The sequence below is a fragment of the Symphalangus syndactylus genome, chromosome 24 (assembly GCF_028878055.3).
Source record: "Symphalangus syndactylus isolate Jambi chromosome 24, NHGRI_mSymSyn1-v2.1_pri, whole genome shotgun sequence".
Lineage (NCBI taxonomy): Eukaryota > Metazoa > Chordata > Mammalia > Primates > Hylobatidae > Symphalangus > Symphalangus syndactylus.
This window is the reverse complement of record NC_072446.2, coordinates 67,307,925-67,328,506: the sequence shown is the minus strand read 5'-3', so window position 1 is coordinate 67,328,506 and position 20,582 is coordinate 67,307,925. Positions and strand designations below refer to the sequence as shown.

The 20,582-nt window shown below is 37.5% G+C and overlaps 1 protein-coding gene across 2 annotated transcripts in view; it reads left to right on the top strand.

Moving 5' to 3' along the window:
- Positions 1 to 20,582, top strand: part of PLCB1 (phospholipase C beta 1) — a 741,546-nt gene that overhangs the window by 539,462 nt on the left and 181,502 nt on the right. For both annotated transcript variants that reach the window (XM_055265375.2, XM_055265377.2), the window contains exon 10: positions 12,876 to 13,022. In XM_055265375.2, the coding sequence (XP_055121350.1) occupies positions 12,876 to 13,022 (147 nt within the window). The remainder of the gene's footprint in view (positions 1 to 12,875; positions 13,023 to 20,582) is intronic.

Here is a 20,582-nt window from a genome sequence, read left to right as displayed (position 1 = left end):
CTTATTTAAAGTTACATTCAGCTGGGCACAGTAGCTCACCTCTGTAATCCCAGCACTTTGGGAGGTTGAGGCGGGTGGATGACTTGAGATCAGGAGTTCAAGATCAGCCTGGCCAACATGGTGAAGCCCCATCTCTACTAAAAATACAAAAATTAGCCTAGCATGGTGATGCGCGCCTGTAATCCCAGCTACTCGGGAGGCTGAGGCAGGAGAATCACTTGAACCTGGGAGGCAGAGGTTGCAGTGAGCTGAGGTCGTGCCACTGCACTCCAGCCTGGATGACAGAGCCAGAGTCCATCTCAAAAATAAATAAATAAATAAATAAAGTCACATTCATGAACTCGGTGGAAAGTGAGAGCCTATTAAATTATTTCAGATACTTTACTTGTGAATCTAATAGGAAATTCTACCAGGGCTGAGCAAAGGAAGCTAAGAAGAGATGGCCCTGATGGAGCAGGTGGCTCGCAATGTGCAATATCTTGAAGTACAGCCAACTCTGCTGTCACTTAAGGATTGATTTGGCTTATTCTGAATTATTCTAGTCCCCTTTTCCGGTCTATTTTGATAGCTTTGAGCATTTAATGCTGTCTGGTTAGCACTTCTCCTAGGCAGAGGTAGGGCGTAAGGATAAAACTTTCAATCTCTATAAGACTTTGATAGGACTCAGCCCCCGAAATCCCTGTCTTTCTTCCGCATATTTGTTGGGCTTCAAGGTACTGTTAGTCAGCACCGGCGAGGCCTCTTGGTTCTGGTCTGTGAGCTGTTCATTGCATTTCTTTGATGTTTTCTTCTTGGTCCTTCCTTTGTAGTGTCCTTTACGGCTGAATTCGGAATTGCCGTTTTTAGTTGTCTATGATACGATATCGTTTGAGATACCTGGTTGCCAAGATGAAGCACAAAACCACTCACAATATAAATTAATACATAAATGTTAATATTTGGGGACAAAATAATCATTTTTTCAATTAATATTTATTGAGCATTTACAAGCCAGGCACTGTTATGAGTTCTAAAGATCAGCAGCGAACTAGAGAAACACTGCCTGTCTGCCGGACTTCCCACTGAGTGCCTGCATCTCTTTGCTGAAGGCTCTCTTTAGATGCCACAGCCCCCTCTTCCCAAGGGTGCAGTTGGCCAAACAGTACTGGGGAATTATCCCCCTGGAAGCAGTCCTTAAACAATGACTGATGGGACTTGGTGTAAATACTCCAGCTCCCTCTCCCCTTAAATCTTAAATGGGATCACCTTCAAGTACATGTTTTGTCTCATTTCCTTCAAGGGAAACACAAACTAAGACACTCCATCCTCGTGAAACTCACAATCCCTGGATGAAGAGACCAAAACTAGCATACCAGCAATTGTATCTATTAGTAGAATGACAGAGGGTGATAAATGCTATGGAGAAATATTAAACAGCATATGAGACAGGAGAGCCAGCAGGAGAGATTGCTATTTGTATGGGCTACTCAGGAAAGGCTTCATGTTGTGTAACATTTGGGGAGGCTCTCAGTGCACTCAGAACAAGTCTCTCTCTCTCGCTCTCAATTTCTATTTTGAAATAACATAGAGTGGCGGCTAAGCACTAAGAGCCTTCCCTAGTGCCTGGGCATCAGAGAGGGAATCTGGTCCAAGCTGGTAGCCCTGCATCATCTCATTCTTTTCTGGTCTTGGTCATTGACCATCTTTTTCATAACCACAGACTCAGCTCCATCTTTGCCACCCTTGAGTGGACGGAGGAGGAACTCTCTAAGGCTCAGGCCCATCTACTTAGACACTTCTGCTTCTGTGGGTTCTGGCTGCTGGGAATACCAGCAGCAACTTTCTGGAGCACCTTCTGGGAAAGGAGCCACAGAGCTTCTCTCTTCAGGACATCAGGCTTGTCTGCGGTTTCTCCTAGACTTGAGGACAAGGAAGCCTTCGTATGAGAATGTCCTCAGGACCAAGCAGAAGAATGTACCTTTTCATTCTTCTTTCTCTGCCATCCCTTTCTTCCCTGAAGCAAAAGGTCAAATGCTTTGTTGCTGCTTGTTTTGGAAAAGAGTAAGAGGGACTGGTGAAGGATAAAGGAAGAAATATGTCAACTCTCAAATATGACAGGATTGAACACATGATTTATTGTATCACCTTAGAATTTAGTTCTAGAAGTCTCCTTAATTTTTTTAGATTTAATGGTATAATTTCTCTGGCAGCGTTTTGAATTCAAATTGCAACTTTACATGACAGACTTAGGGTACAGAATTACAAATCTGGACATAATTTCCTGGAGATTGAATCAAGTATCAGCATATCCGATGACCACCATGATGGGAGTTGGACAAGTCACCAGCACTCAGAAAATCAAAGGTCAGCTTGACTCAATGATCACTCCTTTAGAAACGTGGGGAGTTGACTGCTTCTTGCACGCACCACTGCACCTGTTCCACACAAGCGGCCTTGTGAGATTGGCAAGAGAAGCCAAGATATCCAAGCTATTTCCAACCTAATAAGTACCTGGGAGCTCAAGCTTCCTCTGTGGCTCTGATGGCACTCTACCTGGGAGAAGATATAGCAAGGAAAACCTGACAGATCATCCATACAGTGCCATCTGTGGTAAGAGATTAGTCACTGCATACTTTTCATTAGAAAAAATACAAAGAAAGCCAGGGAATCCCATGATAAGTCCCTGCCAGGCAAAGCAGAAGACCTTCTGCTCTTCCCATCTGATTCAACATTACCTACAAATACTAAGATCAAAGATAAGGAACGTAAGATCTGACTTTTAAACTTAATCACCAAAAATATCTGCAGTATGGTATAGTAGAATCATGGAACTTCAGGATAAATATGGTAGATTGAACATATTCAACTAACTGAACTTTCTTGAAACCACACCAAAACTCCATCAAAAGAGACTTTCAAGGGCATAATCTGGCAAGGGTGAGGGATAATAGATAAGAAATGACCATTACATAATTTAGGCATCTGGCTATATATTTACAGCAGTTGACAGATCTGAGAACCTGATCATTGATCATCCGTGTGAATACCTGGAACCAATCCAAGTTTTTTTTATAAAAAAACTAAAAGTCTCAGAAATTGATGATGTTTGTTTCCTCTGGAAATGGGATTCAAGATAAGGCATAAAACAAAGAGGATAGTTGACAGCTACTTAAGGAACAGTCAGAACTCCCACCTTAGAGGGACTATTTATGTATTTATTCTTTGGAGTCAGGAAAACAGGGTGTGAGGATGACACAAAGCCCAGATGAAAGCAGGCTACAGGCTGGGCGCAGTGGCTCACGCCTGTAATGCCAACACTTTCGGAGGCTTAAGCAGGCGGATCACCTGAAGTCGGGTGTTAGAGACCAGCGTGGTGAAACCCTGTCTCTACGAAAAATACAAAAATTAGCCTGGCATGGTGGCACGTGCCTGTAGTCCCAGCTACTCAGGAGGCTGAGGCAGGGGAATCACTTGAACCCAGGAGGCAGAGGTTGCAGTGAGGCAAGATAACGCCACTGCACTCCAGCCTGTGTGACAGAGAGAGACTCTGTCTCAAGAAGAAAGAGAAAGAAAGAAAGAGAAAGACAGACAGAAAGAAAGAAAGAAAGAAAGAAAGAAAGAAAGAAAGAAAGAAAGATAGAAAGAGAGAGAGAGAGAGAAAGAAAGAAAGAAAGAAAGAAAGAAAGAAAGAAAGAAAGAAAGAAAAGAAAGAAAGAAAAGAAAGAAGGAAGGAAGGGAGGGAGGGAGAGAAAGAAAGAAAGTACCATTTTGACAGCAAGGAGATAAAGTGATCGTAAGCATACGAAAAAATGCTGAGACCTCCTGCATTCTTCTCCAATCTTGCTCTAGAATGCTGGCATCCAGGCCTTCACTTTATCCTGGCAAGAGATTAGATAGAAGTTCTCCCAAGAATCTAATCTGCCTAAGAGGAAAGACCTAAAGATATCAATATTAGGGGTTACTCCGAAAGAGAGAAAGACAGATCCCTCTGCAGTGATGCCTTACCAACTCTTATACTTTTCAAGCGCAGCAAACACATCCAGAAATCCAATCAGCTTTTTAGTCTGCCAACTTGAAATATGAACAGATAATTGTTACTAGACATATGAGGAAAACTTCCTTAAAAATAGGAAAAAGCAGGGAAAAAAGTAACTTTGTAGGAAATAATGACTATATAGTGAGAATTCGTTAAGTATACACATATCTTTAATGTCCATAGAAAAATAACCAAATATATTATGTCCATGAAAAAGAACAGAATGCTAATTTTTTCAATAAATGTCAGAGAACATAAACTGGCTGTTAAACACAAAAGCAAAGCACTCCAAAAAAAGGTGGAAACACAGTTGAGGAAATCTTTTAGAGCATAAAGCAAAAAAATTAGATGAAAGATTGGAGAGAAAATGCATAAAAGTTTAAAATCCGGTCAGGCGTGTTGGCTCATGCCTGTAATCCCAGCACTTCGGGAGGCTGAGGTGGGCGGATCACCTGAGGTCGTGAGTTTGAGACCAGCTTGACCAACATGGAGAAACCCCATCTCTACTAAAAATACAAAAATTAGCCGGGTGGGGTGTGGTGGCGCATGCCTATAATCCCAGCTACTTGGGAGGCTGAGGCAGGAGAATCGCTTGAACCTGGGAGGTGGAGGTTGCGGTGAGCCGAGATCGCACCATTGCACTCCAGCCTGGGCAACAAGAACAAAACTCCATCTCAAAAAAAAAGTTAAAAATCCAGACAAATAATATTCCAGAATGAAAAAACAGAGGAAATTATCATAATAATTCATAAATTTCTTTCCAAACAAGACAACAGCTTTCAGACTGAAAGGTTTCAAAGGGTGTCCAGCACAGGGGATAGATAAACCCATGCCAAAGCACATCATTGTGAAATTTTAAGAAACGGGGACCAAAAGTGCTAGAAGTTGCCAGAGGGACAAAAACCAAAACAAAACAGGCCACACACCTGTTTTTAGGATGGTGAATCACAAAGTCTTCAAACCTCTTAACAGAGCTAAAAGACCGTGGAGCAAATTTTCCCATAAAAATCTTAAAAAAAAAAAAAAAAAATCCAACCCAAAATACTGTGTCCAGCAAAACTAGCAATCAAGTGTGCAGGTGTAAAGAAGTCATTTTTAGACGTGCAAGGCTCAAGAAACTTAACATTCATTAACTCTTTCTCTGGAAGCTACTGACCAATGTGTTCCAACTAAAATTAAAAAATTAACAATTAAAGGGGAAGACATGGTATAAATAAAAGAGATTTAGCACAGAATAGAAGTGAAGAAAACAGAAATTAATCAATCTAGATTGGAGCAGGTAAAAGGCTCCAGAAAAGGCTTCAAGAGAATCTAACCAAGAGAACACTTGTTATATTTGTACATATTGCAAAAACATTTAGCTAACCGGTGGATACATTGGAGTTGGACTGGAGATATATGCAAAAAATTAAGCAAATGATAAAACAAGATAATTATTAACTAGAGGGAAAATTTTTAAAAATTGTGCATGAAGATAAAAATAATTGTTAGGTTACTGTATGACTCAACCCTGAACACACTGTGTAGTCATGATAACATAAACACTGAACACTGTAACTAAATTATAGTATTACTATTTCTGAAAGAATGAGAGTAATGTATACATGTGCTACAGGAGTAGAGATAAGAAAGAGCAATATTCTCATCTTTCATGGTGGTAACTCAAAAATAGCAATACATGAGTATTATTTTGAGACACAGAAGTAAATACCAAAACCTTCTGCTAAAAGATTTGAAAGTGTTTGCTTCTAAGTAAGGAGACATGAGGAAGCTGGGATTACAGGCATGAGCCAACATGCCTGACCGGATTTTAAACTTTTATGCATTTTCTCTCCAATCTTTCATCTAATTTTTTTGCTTTACACTCTAAAAGATTTCCTCAACTGTATTTCCACCTTTTTTTGGAGTGCTTTGCTTTTGTGTTTAACAGCCAGTTTATGTTCTCTGACATTTATTGAAAAAATTAGCATTCTGTTCTTTTTCATGGACATAATATATTTGGTTATTTTTCTATGGACATTAATGATATGTGTATACTTAACAAATTCTCACTATATAGTCATTATTTCCTACAAAGTTACTTTTTTCCCTGCTTTTTCCTATTTTTAAGGAAGTTTTCCTCATATGTCTAGTAACAATTATCTGTTCATATTTCAAGTTGGCAGACTAAAAAGCTGATTGGATTTCTGGATGTGTTTGCTGCGCTTGAAAAGTATAAAAGTTGGTAAGGCATCACTGCAGAGGGATCTGTCTTTGTCTCTTTCGGAGTAATCCCTAATATTGATATCTTTAGGTCTTTCCTCTTAGGCAGATTAGATTCTTGGGAGAACTTCTATCTAATCTCTTGCCAGGATAGAGTGAAGGCCTGGATGCCAGCATTCTAGAGCAAGATTGGAGAAGAATGCAGGAGGTCTCAGCATTTTTTCGTATGCTTACGATCACTTTATCTCCTTGCTGTCAAAATGGTACTTGTCTCCTGAAGTGGTATCTGCACATCAAGAGCAAATCACACAGGTGGCTTCTTAGTTCCCCTTGGTGACTCCACACACTGGAGACATTCAGCCCCTCCCTATTCCTTCCTTCTAAACTTAGCCCATCAGCAATCAACGCTGACTGATTTTTCTTCGTCTTCAGCCAGACTTGGGCAGCAGAATGATAGAAAGGAAACTGGAGCAGAGCTGGATCAAAACGAATTGCTTCTTTCAGAAGAGTCCTGAAATTTACATCCCCAAGAAGGTTCCTATCTGGCCAACATGAAATTAGTGTGTCCACTAACTGATTGTGTGGGCTGCAACTCCAAACTCTTTAGTGTTGTATGCACTAAGAACTACACTAAATGAATAGAAACCTGAACTGATCAGCAGCAGGAATCAAGGAGGAATTTTATGTGCCATGTTTTTAAGTTCTTGAAAGGCAATGCTCTGATGGACACATCCTTGATTATTTCCAACCCTTGACACATAGAGATGCACCCTCAGTAAAAATGTGTTCATTGGTAACCATCAGTAAGGAGTGCCCCAGCTCCAGAGTGCATTCAAAACATTTTGCTGTTCCTGCAGAAATATGAGCTGAAAACATCTTTTCCCATGTACCTGAAACAGGAGAGTCAACCCAGAATGTCTCCTTAAAAGTAGGTTTTTAGAAGCCAATAGATAAAGGGATCGGAACCTGAGAAGATGAGAGAAGCACTCCACAATGCTCTCCCAGACCATTCTTCCTTTCTCTTCTCCAGGGTTCCCTTTTCTGGACACAGATCTTCCTCATTCTTAATGGTTGCAAGGCCAATGGGATGGCCCTGAGTGGAGAGGAGGCATCGGAGTAGCCCATAGCCCAGTAAATACTCAAGGGCCTTTGTATGCATTTGCAAGCATGATGGCATCGAGCTGAGTGTCACTGGATACACTGCAGGGTTTTAAAGCATGATTTTAAAGCATCCCTGGAAGGTATCATTACGTCATAGCAGAATTTTGAATTGATGTCTTTCTGACATCTTTAGGAGCATTGTTTTTTCCATTCCTTGAGGGATTTACATTTTTCTTACTTCAGCTGGAAGTGGTACAAACACCATGTATGTTTATAAAGACCTTTAAATGCCGTTATATGAGTGACATATCCAATTGGAAGCATACTGATTTATTATTAACAAAATATATAAGGTAATTTATTTTTAACCTTTGTCAACTAACTTTATCCTTCTGAACTCAACTTCTCTTTCTGGTGATTTTATTTCAGAAAATAGTAGCATTGCTTTTATTGTGGTTTGATGTTTCATAATCTCACTCAAATATGGGACATTTTGTTTTAATTTAGCTAGAAATAATTCCTAATGTATTAGCCTGATTGAATTCATAGACTTTCAGAGCTAGAGGAGACTGAGGCATCCATATAGTTTACTCATCCTATAATTAAGGAATTTGTCCCTGACCAGTGACCACTGGCAAGAATGGAAGAAAACTGGATTTCTTGTGCTGTTACTAAGTGTTTTAGAAAAGCAATGTGTTTTCTTATCTTAATTCTCAAGGTTTTTCATTCTTCTATGTGCCTCAGTAGACCAGAAAAAAAATTGTAAATTTTTCACAAACAGTGCAAGTTTGATAGAAAAGGGCTAATGCATTTAAGTCAGTGATGACAACAGTATTCCAGCTGAAGGTTATACGGAAGGAAAATCCTCAGAGTTTGTTTTCTGCCCCAAGTCTGTACTAGGCAGAACTATTTTTTAGGCTAATTCTTTGTGACAAAACATCTGTATTTTTGCAAATACTCTTGACCCCTTAGCTGACACCTACAAGATTACAAACTGACTGCTCTTTATCTTTACATTTTATTGGCTTTCCTTGACTTTGACATATCTCTGCCTAATCATTTAATGTATCAAAAATCTTCAGCATTTGCTCATTTTGTTAGCAAGGCAAAGCTTGGGGATTGAAAAGTTGATCCTTGGTTCACAGTTATAGTTCCCTGATCGCACAGTTATTTTATTGCTGTGATATGCATGTGTTTACAAGAAGCTCACTGGTAGTCTACAATCATCTTCTACCCGAACTACCCTTCAAACTCAATCTTTCTTCTTATTCAAGGTTAGGTAAATTCCTTCACTAGGGATTTTTAAATTCTTTAATATAATTATAGATAATCCTCACACTCACTCACCAAACTATTATTGTTTATTGGTTTTAATCTATACTAAAAATTATGTTGAAATATTTTATTCCAATGAGATAATAAAGGTAGAGAAAATAACCAAAAAGGTTATGGTTTAATTGACCTGTAGGATATTAACTAGTCTGTATTCAATTTAGTAATATCCGTCTAGGTTGTGTTTTTGGTTTTTGGTTTATTTGCTTGGTTTTTGTTGACAAAAATATAGAAACACATACATACAAACACATACACATACAAACACATACATATATTTATGTATATATGTATATATATTTATATGTATATATGTGTATATATATTTATATATATAAATATATGTATATATATTTTATACATATATTTATATATATAAATATATATATTTATATGAATATATATATATATATAAATATATATAAAATCAGTGTCTCATAGCCTCCTTTGACCTGGCTTTGACATCTTCTGGATTCCTCAACAATGGATTAAATAAAACTTGGATACACATTCTTCGCATGTTCCAAATTATACCTTGACCTTGATTATAATATCTTCATTTGAGTATGACAAATATATGATGTGTACACCCTCACTTTTCTATCCTGTACCCAAGGCAGACATCGAAATTAATCACAGGCATGGTTCGGAATCTTTCTCAACACAAGCACCCAGAAGACATTAACAATAAATGGAAATTGGAACTAAAGTTAAAATCCATTTGTCATTTCTGCCCTATTGGCCTATGTTGTTTTTTTCTTGCTTTTAAAAGTTGCTGATAAACCAAAGGATGTTTATTCTTGCATTTCATTCTTGTTCTTCTTTCGTGTTCAATAAACCATTGTATTAGATTGCACGGTTATTTTATTGCTATGATATGCATGTGTTTACAAGCACACACTTGCCAGTTTTCCATACCCTGTGACTCCGCCAGTATGCACACTCATCCAGCAGTTACATTAGTTTCCTTTCCTGGCCCCTGAACATACTTGCATTTATTGCCTGTCTTTTAAGGAATTGCTATAGTTAGAGACTGAATTGTATGAAATTGCCTTTTGCATAGGTGAAAAACAGCAAATATTACAAATTTCATATCATTTGACCTAATCAGAACATAAGAATCCAACAAAATGCTGCTGTCTTTGGTGATCTTCCAGTTTTGAAACAATTTATTTTCTATTTTGAATCCCAATAATCATCCAAAAGAAGTAGTGATTTAGCACCCACTGTGCACAAAGCATCTAGTAGACACCAGGGACGACAAAGATACATGCACATTCCGCTTTTAAAGGTGCTTGTGCCTGGGTTTCAAGGGGTGAATGGCCTTATTTCCTATTAGATGGTGAGCTCTTTGAGGGCAGAGGCTGTGTTTTACGTGCTTTATTTTTCTGTGCATTTATTATATCGTGGATGTTCAATAAACCTTTGTGAAATTAGTGAAAGGAAAAGAGATAGGGGAGAAGGAAAGGAAATAGAGAGAAAGGGAGGAATAGAGATTCTAGTGTGAAAAGCACGTGCCCAGGCCCAGCTCAGTGGCTCATGCCTGTGACCTCAGGACTTTGGGAGGCTGTGGTGGGAGGATCGCTTGAGTACAGGTGTTCAAGACCAGCCTGGGGAACATAGGAAGACCCCTGTATCTACAGAGAGAAAAAAAATTACCTGGGCATGATGGTGCATGCCTGTGGTCCCAGCTACTCGGGAGGCTGAGGCAGGAGGATTGCCTGAGCCCAGGAGGAAGGTTTTTCTTGTGTGAAACAGCTCCTCTCATCAAAAGAGCCAAAACAAACTTTCCTTCTTATTTTTTATTCTTGGACAATAGTAAAAGCAATTTAGCTATTGAGTTTCCAGAACTTGGGAAAAGCAGTCATAGGTCACCTTGAGAAATGTATTGAATGTGAAAAGATTTCTACTGTGGTAAATAATCAGTGCTAGCTTTGCCATTTAGAAATGACACATCTCTTAGCAATCAAGAATAAATAATGGTTACATCAGTGAAAATTAGAATTGTTAAATGTCGTCATTTTACTGATAGGTTCGGCAGTAGGGGAGAAGAGAAGGAAAACAGATACTTTTATATACCATTGGTGAAAGTCCTTTGCTAGGACTTTAACAGAAAGAAAATTGGTTATGCGTATTAAATTACTCAAAAATACGCAAAGTCTTTGAATCAGAAATTCTATTTCTGGGAATTCATCCTGAAGAAATGATTAAGTATTTATACAAAGATGTAACCATCAGAGTAGTCAATGCAATGTCATTTATACTAGTGAAAAAATTAGAAACAACTTTAATGATCAATGATAATAGAATATTATTTCATATTATACTGCTATATTTTATGATATAAAAAATATAGATAGTTGCATATTTTATGCTATAGTTAAATATTTATCTGCATAGAATTTATTTTTACATTAAAAATGTTCATAATATATGCTCAGTTAATACAAAGGTTACTAAATTATATATATAATTATATGTATGTGTGTATATGCATGATTACAGCTTCATAAAAGAATTATACACGCCCACGGGTATTTTTCTGGAAGGATACACACCAATATTTTAGCAGTAGTTATCTCTGAAAGGAAAGTTAGGGATATTCAAAACAAGTTTTATTTTTTCTCTCTGTGTATCTCATTTCCCAATTTTTCTTTAATGAACATATTCCACGTTTATAGTAATAAAAAACTGTTTCAACAAGAAAAAAAAAATGCTACCCTCCAACATTTGTTGGCAACATATTTACTACCGGCAAATATGTTGTTTGAAGCTTTGATTGTCAAGATTGAAGAAACAAATTGTAGTGATAGACCAAAATACTTCAGATGATCCTGTGTATCTATGAAGATTATTATGACAAAAAATTGTCTCAATACATGTATCAAAACATCCAGTTGTACACCTTATATAGTTTTTTAAATTATACCTCAATAAAGTTGACAAAAGAATTTTGTCAATATTTAGTATTAGTCAACTCAGAAAGGTTACAACATAGAAAAATTTCTAAATAGAATCTGAGTAAACTAAATTACCTGGGTCATATTTCTGCCATCTGAAGTAAAATAATTCTTAATATGAGATTTAAAGATCTTTTTTCATGAACATTCAAATTTTTATTTTCAAGAAAGACTCATTTGTGGGCATCTTTATTTTCTGTTTCAGAGAAAAATATCATTATTTGAAAACACCTTTTTTTTTTTTTTTTTTTGAGACAGAGTCTCACTCTGTCACCCAGGCTGGAGTGTAGTGGTGCGATCTCGGCTCACTGCAAACTCCGCCTCCTGGGTTCAAACAATTCTCCTGCCTCAGCCTCCCAAGTAGCTGAGACTGCAGGTGCCCACCACCACACCTGGCTAATTTTTCTGTATTTTTAGTAGAGACGGGGTTTCACCATGTTAGCCAGGATGGTCTCGATCTCCTGACCTTGTGATCCGCCTGCCTCGGCCTCCCAAAATGCTGGGATTACACGTGTAAGACACTGCACCCAGCCCCGAAAACACTTTAACATTATTTTAAATAATAAAACCACTTGTAAATTATTTATTTATTTATTTATTTTTATTTTGAGAAGGAGTCTCCCTCTGTCGCCCAGGCTGGAGTGCAGTGGTGCCATCTCGGCTCACTGCAACCTCCACCTCCTGGGTGCAAGTGATTCTCCTGCCTCAGCCTCCTGAGTAGCTGGATTACAGGCGCCCACCATGCCCAGGTCATTTTTGTGTTTTGGGTAGAGACGGGACTTTGCCATATTGGCCAGTCTGGTCTCGAGCTCCTGACCTCAAGTGATTCACCCGCCTCAGCCTCCCAAATTGCTGGGATTACAGGCCACTTGTACATAATTTTGATTATAAAGTAACATATATTAATAAGAAAAAAAATTGAAAAATCACCCCAAATTCTATTACACAGAGATAAGCACTGGTAACATTTTAGTGCCGATCCATAAAGTTAATGCCCAATCTTATATTGGAAAACAGGAGGTTGGCGTTTATTTAAATCCTGTGAAAAGTTGGTGGGGCTCATGTAACTACATTTTTTCTCTATTATCTGTGACATTTGGAAATAATTGTAGTGAAACAGCATAATCCTACACTCTTATTTATCCATACTAAAATGTCTTCTACCTTGGACACTACCAGATATTTCTGGAAAAAAAAAAAAAAGAGGCGACTTGACACCCATAAAAAGAATGCATTCACATCCTTTCTAACTTCATTTCCTCCAGGACAAATATCAGTGGATGGGTTCATGCGCTATCTGAGCGGAGAAGAAAACGGAGTCGTTTCACCTGAGAAACTGGATTTGAATGAAGACATGTCTCAGCCCCTTTCTCACTATTTCATTAATTCCTCGCACAACACCTACCTCACAGGTATGAATTTGCTAGTTCTTTGTTACTTTAACCAGTCTCAACAAATTTCACCAACCTCTACTTTCTATTGTTCAGAAGTTGAGGTGTGTTTTCTTCCATTTCCTGCGAAATGCCTCTGAGAACTCTGGGGTTCCACCACCAAAGCCTCCCGCCCCCCATGAGCAGTCATGTCCACACGTGTATGAAGCAATAGCATCATTTCTCCATAGCCTAAGTTTTCAAGTCTTCCAAAATGCAACCATGGCTGACATTTTCAGATCAACGGGATTTTTGTGTAACTGAACTCATTCTTCAGTGTACTTGAAGCCATGTCCAGTCCTACCCAGTTCTCTGGGCTGTGTTCATCTACATGACAGCTCGCAAGTTAAGTGGTGGCTCATGCCTGTAATCCCAGCACTTTGGGATGCCGAGGTGGGCGGATCACCTGAGGTCAGGAGTTCGAGACCAGCCTGGTCAATATGGTGAAACCCCTGTCTCTACTATAAATACAAAAAAAAAAAAAATCTGACAGGTGTGGTGGCGCATGCCTGTAAACCGAGCTACTTGGGAGGCTGAGGCAGGAGAATCACATGAACCCAAGAGGCAGAGGTTACAGTGAGCCGAGATCATACCACTGCACCCCAGCCTGGGTGACAAGAATGAAACTTTGTCTCAAAAAAAAAAAGAATTAAGTAATTGCTTTTTGTTCAAGGTAGGACAGGGCTTTAGGCAAAAACAAATTGACCTGTGAATGGCAACTTATACTTTATTGTAAATATTATAATAAAGTAGGAAAAAACAACAATGTGTTCCCTAATCTGATCTTAAATTAAGCCTTGACCTATTCGGCAGTCTGGTGAAGTGTATGCACCCTTCTCAGAATGCCAAATGCATAAATTAAGTACCTAGAATTAAAAAGGAAATAAATTTCATTGAAATATTTTTATAAAATGTTATGATATATATCCTTGTATATCTTGGTATTAACACAATTTAAGTAAGTATAAGCAAAATGTTGTGATATTTGCAACAATTGGAATATAATACACAGATCTTGCTAGTGACTTGTAAACTACATAGTTAACTGAAGAGAATGTTAAATTTTGTGTAGAGGTTAAAATTACAACTGTAACCATTTTTTCTCATCCAAATTCAAGGAGGTTCATGGAATATCACTTTAACAGTCTAGATCTTTGACATGATAAAATTCAAAGAAGTATAATTTTTAAAATCTGAGCACATTATAGAATCTTACATTTATCCTATATTTAGGACCACAAAACTCAAAAATACTTAAATATGTGTCCGGTTGAATTTTGGGTATTGTGTGTGATTTTGTTTAACTGGAAGTCACAATATAGAGTAGATTTTTTACCAATAATCTTTTGAGTCCAAAATACCTTCCAACTGATATATTTATATTCATTACATTCTATTTTATTTGTCATATAATAAATGAGTCAGTAATACCAAAATGATTGAATGACAAGACTGATTGGATATACATTTTATTTTTTCACCTTCTTTCAGAATATATTAATTTTTCCCTTTCTGCATATCACTAGGGTTTTCAGATTTTATGTATGTTCATTCAATCACGGCTGCCATTCTCCTTTTGAGAGACCAAATTGTCTCAACTTTGGTTGGTAGGAGACATTTTTCGGCTATCATCTGTGTCCTCTTGACATGACCTATTAATCTTTGAAAGTGTTCTGGCACATAAAGATCTTCCAGACTCACCTTATTCCTTTCTGCTCCAGAGATGGAAACAGACTATTCCCCAGTGAGCCCTGGTTCTTTTTGATGGGAAAGAAAGTATGAGTAACAGCAATTTGGACCCTGAACACTGCCTGGACTGTTTCAGTGAACAAAGGAAGAAAAGATAATTTTTTTTGTCTTTTTAAGGCACGAGTTCACATAAATATTTCTACTTCTACCTACCAATTTAAATTATTATTATTATTATTATTATTATTATTATTATTATTAGAGACAGGGCCTCACTCTGTTGCCCAGGCTGGAGCACAGTGGCATGATGACAGCTCACTGTAGTCTCGATCTCCTGGGCTCAAGCAGTCCTCCCACCTCAGCCTCCTGAGTAGCTGAAACTACAGGCACGTGCCACCACACCTGGCTAATTTTTTACTTCTTGTAAAGGCAAGGTCTCACTATGTTGCCCAGGCTGGACTTTCCTGAGCTCAAGCAATCCTTCTGCCTCAGCCTCCCAAGGTGCTGGGATGAACAACATGAGCCACTGTGCCTGTCCCCAATTTAAATTAGTTTTTTAAAAAATTATTTTTCCATAAGTTATAAGGGTATTGGTGGTATTTGGTTACATGAGTAAGTTCTTTAGTGGAGATTTGTGAGATGAGAGCCTGGTGTACCCATCACCCGAGCAGTATACACTGAACCATATTGTTGTCTTTTATCCCTTACCCCCTGCCCCAAGTCCCCAAAGTCTATTATATCATTCTTAGGCCTTTGCATCCTCATAGCTTAGCTCCCACATGTCAGTGAGAACATATGATGTTTGGTTTTCCACTCCTGAGTTACTTCACTTAGAAAAATAGTCTCTAATCTCATCCAAGTCATTGGAAATGCTGTTAATTTATTCCTTTGTGTGGATGAGTAGTGTTCTATCATATATACATACCAGTTTCTATATCCACTCATTGACTGATGGGCATTTCAGTTGGTTCCACGATTTTGCTATTGTGAATTGTGCTGCTGTAAACATGTGTGTGCAAGTATCTTTTTCAAATAGTGACTTATTTTCCTCTGGGTAGATACCCATTGTGGGATTGTTGGATCAAATGGTAGTTCTACTTTTAGTTCTTTAAGGAATCTCCACACTGTTTTCCATAGGGGCTGTACTAGTTTACATTCCCACCAGCAGTGTAGAAGTGTTCCCTGATCGCTGCATCCATGCCACCATCTACTGTTTTTTGATTCTTGGATTATGGCCATTCTTGCAGGAGTAAGATGGTATTGCACTGTGGTTTTGATTTGCATTTCCCTGATCATTAATGATGCTGAGCATTTTTTCATATGTGTGTTGGTCATTTGTACATCTTCTTTTGAGAATTGTCTATTCATGTCCTTAGCCCACTTTTTGATGGAATTGATTGTTTTCTCCTTGCTGATTTGTTTGAGTTCATTGTAGATTCTGGATATTAGTCCTTTGTCAGATGTATAGATTGTGAATATTTTCTCCCACTCTGTGGGTTGTCTGTTTACTCTGCTGACTGTTCCTTTTGCCATGCAAAAGCTCTTTAGTTTAATTAGGTCCCAGCTATGTATCTTTGTTTTTATGCAATTGCTCTTACCCAGACGCAATTTTTGGTCATGAAATCCTTGCCTAAGCCAATGTCTAGAAGGGTTTTTCTAATGTTATCTTCTAGAATTTTTATAGTTTCAGGTCTTAGATTTGGGTCCTTAATCCATCTTGAGTTGATTTTTGTATAAGGTGAGAGATGAGGATCCAGTTTCATTTTCCTACATGTGGCTAGCCAATTACCCCAGCACACTTTGTTGAAAAGGGTGTTTTTCCCCCACTTTAAGTTTTTGTTTACTTTGTCGAAGATCAGCTGCCTGTAAGTATTTGGGTTTATTTCTGGGTTCTGTATTCTGTCCCGTTGTTCTATGTGCCTATTTTTATACCAGTACCACACTGTTTTGGTGACTATGGCCTTAGAGTATAGTTTGAAATCAGGTAGTGTGATGCCTCCAGATTTGTTCTTTTTGCTTAGTCTTGCTTTGGCTATGTGGGCTCTTTTTTGGTTCCATATGAATTTTAGAATTGTTTTTTTCTAACCCTGTGAAGAATGATGGTGGTATTTTGTTGGAGATTGGATTGAATTTGTCGATTACTTTTGGCAGTATGGCCATTCTCACAATATTGATTCTACCCATCCATGAACATGGGATGTGTTTTCATTTGTTTGTGTCATCTATGATTTATTTCAGCAGTGTTTTGTAGTTTTCCTTGTAGAAGCCTTTTGACTCCTTTGTTAGGTATATTCCTAAGTATTTTTTTTTTTTGCAGCTATTGTAAAAGGGTTGAGTTCTTGATTTGATTATCTGCTTGGTCACTGTTGGTGTATAAAAGAGCTACTGATTTGCATACATTAATCTTGTATCTGAAAATTTTGCTGAATTCTTTTATCTGTTCTAGAAGCTTTCTAGAGGAGTCCTTAGGGTTTTCAAGGTAAACAATCATATCGTCAGCAATCAGGGACAGTTTGACTTCGTCTTTACTGATTTGGATGCCCTTTATTTCTTTCTCTTGTCTGATTGCTCTGGCCAAGACTTCCAGTACTATGATGAAGAAGGGTGGTGAGAGTGGGCATCCTTGTTTTGTTCCCGTTCTCAGGAAGAATGCTTTCAGCTTTTCCCCATTCAGTATTAAATTGGCTGTGGCTTTGTCATAGGTGGCTTTTAATTCATTAAGCTATGTCCCTTGTGTGCCGGTTTTGCTGAGCTGTGCTCTCTTTAGTAATCTTGATACCTAACAGATTATACGTACTAACTCATTTGCTTTACTGACAACCTTATAATAGTATTAAGAAAATTTTCAATATTAATACAAATAATAAAACTATAAAATGTAGTTCAAATTTGTATATGCAGTTTTTAAATTACATTTCACTAAAAATTTACAATCAAATTAATTTCTTCTAAGTCATTCATGTGCCCTTCCTATGTATAACTTGGTAAACACAGATGTGATAAAAAATTTGGCTCCATTTTGTCAGGTTAGATTAAATTTGAGGGTGTTGGCATATTAACAGCTAATCAGACTAAAAAGATGATGTGATACTTTCTGCTATTAGAAAAGAAAAGGCTTTACCTTTTTTATGAAGAAAGAACTCTAATAGCTGTCTCCAAATTTCTGTACAATGGTTTTGTATCACCACCATCTGATTCATATACCTGGTTTCTGGTCAATTATCTCTTCAATTATTTAATTTCTAGTACTGTTAGAATCCACATATTTTCAAATCCTCAGTTTTTAAAACTATATTAACTATGTTAAATTGTATTCTCATCTAAGGGGTTTTGTTTTTGCTGTTGTTTTTTATCTTGCTCTCTTTTCTGAGCTCTGTATTATTATACCAAGGTTTGCATTAGATAAATCTGTAACCACCCAATTGGGTTCTTCTTGCCTGCTGCCTAGAAAAAGCCAATACACTGAGAACAGCAGGTGTTACAGCAGACAAAGTTTACTTATTACAAGGCAGCTGAGCAGAAGGATGGGACATATTTCTCAAATCAGCCTCTGATAATTCAGAAGCTAGGATTTTTCAAGGATAGTTAGGCAGGAGGGGGTTGGGAAGTGGTTAGGAAATGGGGAATGCTGATTAGTGGGTCAGGAAAGAAATGACATGGGGGTCAAAGCTGTCTTCTTGGACTGAGACAGTCCCTGGGAGAAGTTAAGTCTGTTTCTTGGCATGGGTCACAGGATGGGTGGCACTAGTTTGTCCATGAGAATTCAAGGCCTGAAAAATACCTTAAACACCAGTCTTAGGTTTTATAATAGTGATGTTATCTATAGGAGCAATTAGGGAGGTTACAAATCTTGTGACTTCAGTCCTAAACCATAATTCCAACCTTGTGGTTAATTTGTTAGTCTTACAAAAGTTGTTTTGGTCCCCAGGAAAGGAGGGGATTAGTTTTGGAAAGGGACTGTTATCATCTTTGTTTTAAAATCAAACTATATATTAATTTCCTCCCATAGTTATCTTGGCCTGTACTCAGGAATGAGCAAGGACAGTTAGTTTGTGAGGTTAGAAGCAAAATAGAGTCAGCTATGTCAGATTTCTCTCACTGTCAAAATGTTTGCAAAGGCAGTCAAATCTACATTCTCACAGGATTACCTTGCCCCAGTACCAGTCATTTATTTTCCTGCAAGGAAATTAAGGAGAATTCCATATAATTAGAAAGAAAAACTATATAAAAATATAAATACAGGCTCTTGAAGTTTTGCCTGAAATGCTGTTTTGACTCATGGGTCAAAATTTGGTTTTACTTCACATATTATTGGTAGAATCATTGTTTTAATTACAGATGAAAGTAATGTAGAAGTCCTGTTTCTCAGAAGCCTTTGGATAAACTCAAATTTCTATGATATAAACATTCAAGCTACCCCAAACCAATTAAGAATGTTATAAAATAAAAATATAACCAATGCCTAATCCAATTGAATCCTATTAAATTTTTAAATTAATATCTAGAAAATAATTTAGTTTTTATACTTTACAGCCATTTTCAGAACAAGTAAAAACTGTATTTATGGAAACATTATTTCATATAAAGAGTGATTGGTAGAAAAAAGAAAGATTTCCTATTCAAATGAGTTTAAGAAATGCTAGGTGCAAACGAAGGTTAGCACCTACCATAATGTGTTTTGAATATAAAATAAAAGGATCAGAGTCTCACAGTCATTAACTCTTCATCCTCCTTGTCACCACCCAACTTATTTTCTTGGAGCATTTTAAGGACTAATATTCCTGAAAAATGCTGTCTAAATCCAAATAGGAAGAACTTCAATATTCAGGATATGTTCTTTGAGCATCCAAAGGGACTGTAAAAATTAAATATACAGAATGAAACCAATCAGTTTAGCAATGCATTATTATTATGTCTATTTCTCTGCTCATTATTGCCCCTTTGTTGAATATCAAGATGCCCAGAAGTAAAAATAAATTGGATCATTAAGAGAAATAGGTGCTCTGAATGAGTGGTTTTTAATTACCATGGTCACTTTTTGGATTTGGGGTGATTTTGGCAGTACCCTCAGTACTGATTATGTTTTAAATTATTGCTTTTCCTTGAGGAATCCACCCTTATGACTCAAGAAAAAGAAATCCTCCCAGGAAGAAACACTATGCAATAAATACAACCTATACTTGTGCACCTCTTCATAAACCTTCCCATACTCCCAACTATATGGGAGATAATGGCTTCAGAAACACCGGAAAGGCAAAGCAATATATCTCCAGACAGTTAATATCTTCATTCAGATAAGAAAGAAACCATTAGATTTGAGGGTTTTGCTATCCCCAATAATCTGATGAATTAAATTATCTGACTGAATGTTTCTGTTAATTATTCAACTTCTCTCCTCATGTGTAAGTTCTTGGCTGAAGAAAAGTTCTAAAAATGATTTAAGACCTAGCTGTACCCTTGCCAGTCATATGCTACAAACCCAGACTTTGAGCATCCCTCCTCTCTTTCCCGTCTCTCCCACTCGTTTATCCCTTAGCATATGCAACGTTTTATTATTTGCATTTGCTTTAGAGCACACACAGACCTAAGAAAGTCAGGTGGTAGAATGAAAAGAAGATGAGCTTAGGAAATAAACAGGGCCCAGTTTAAAATGGCCTTTAAGTAAATGACATACTTAACTCATTTGAGCCTTGGTTTGTTTGTAAAATGGAGATAAATTAAAACAGCCAGGGTTCTTGTGGCTGAAAGTAATAGGATGCTATTATTTAATGGCTTAAAGATTTAAGCAGTGTATTACCTCACACAGCAAGGCACCCAGGAGCAAAGTGGTTGAGGACTGGTTAAATCAGGAAT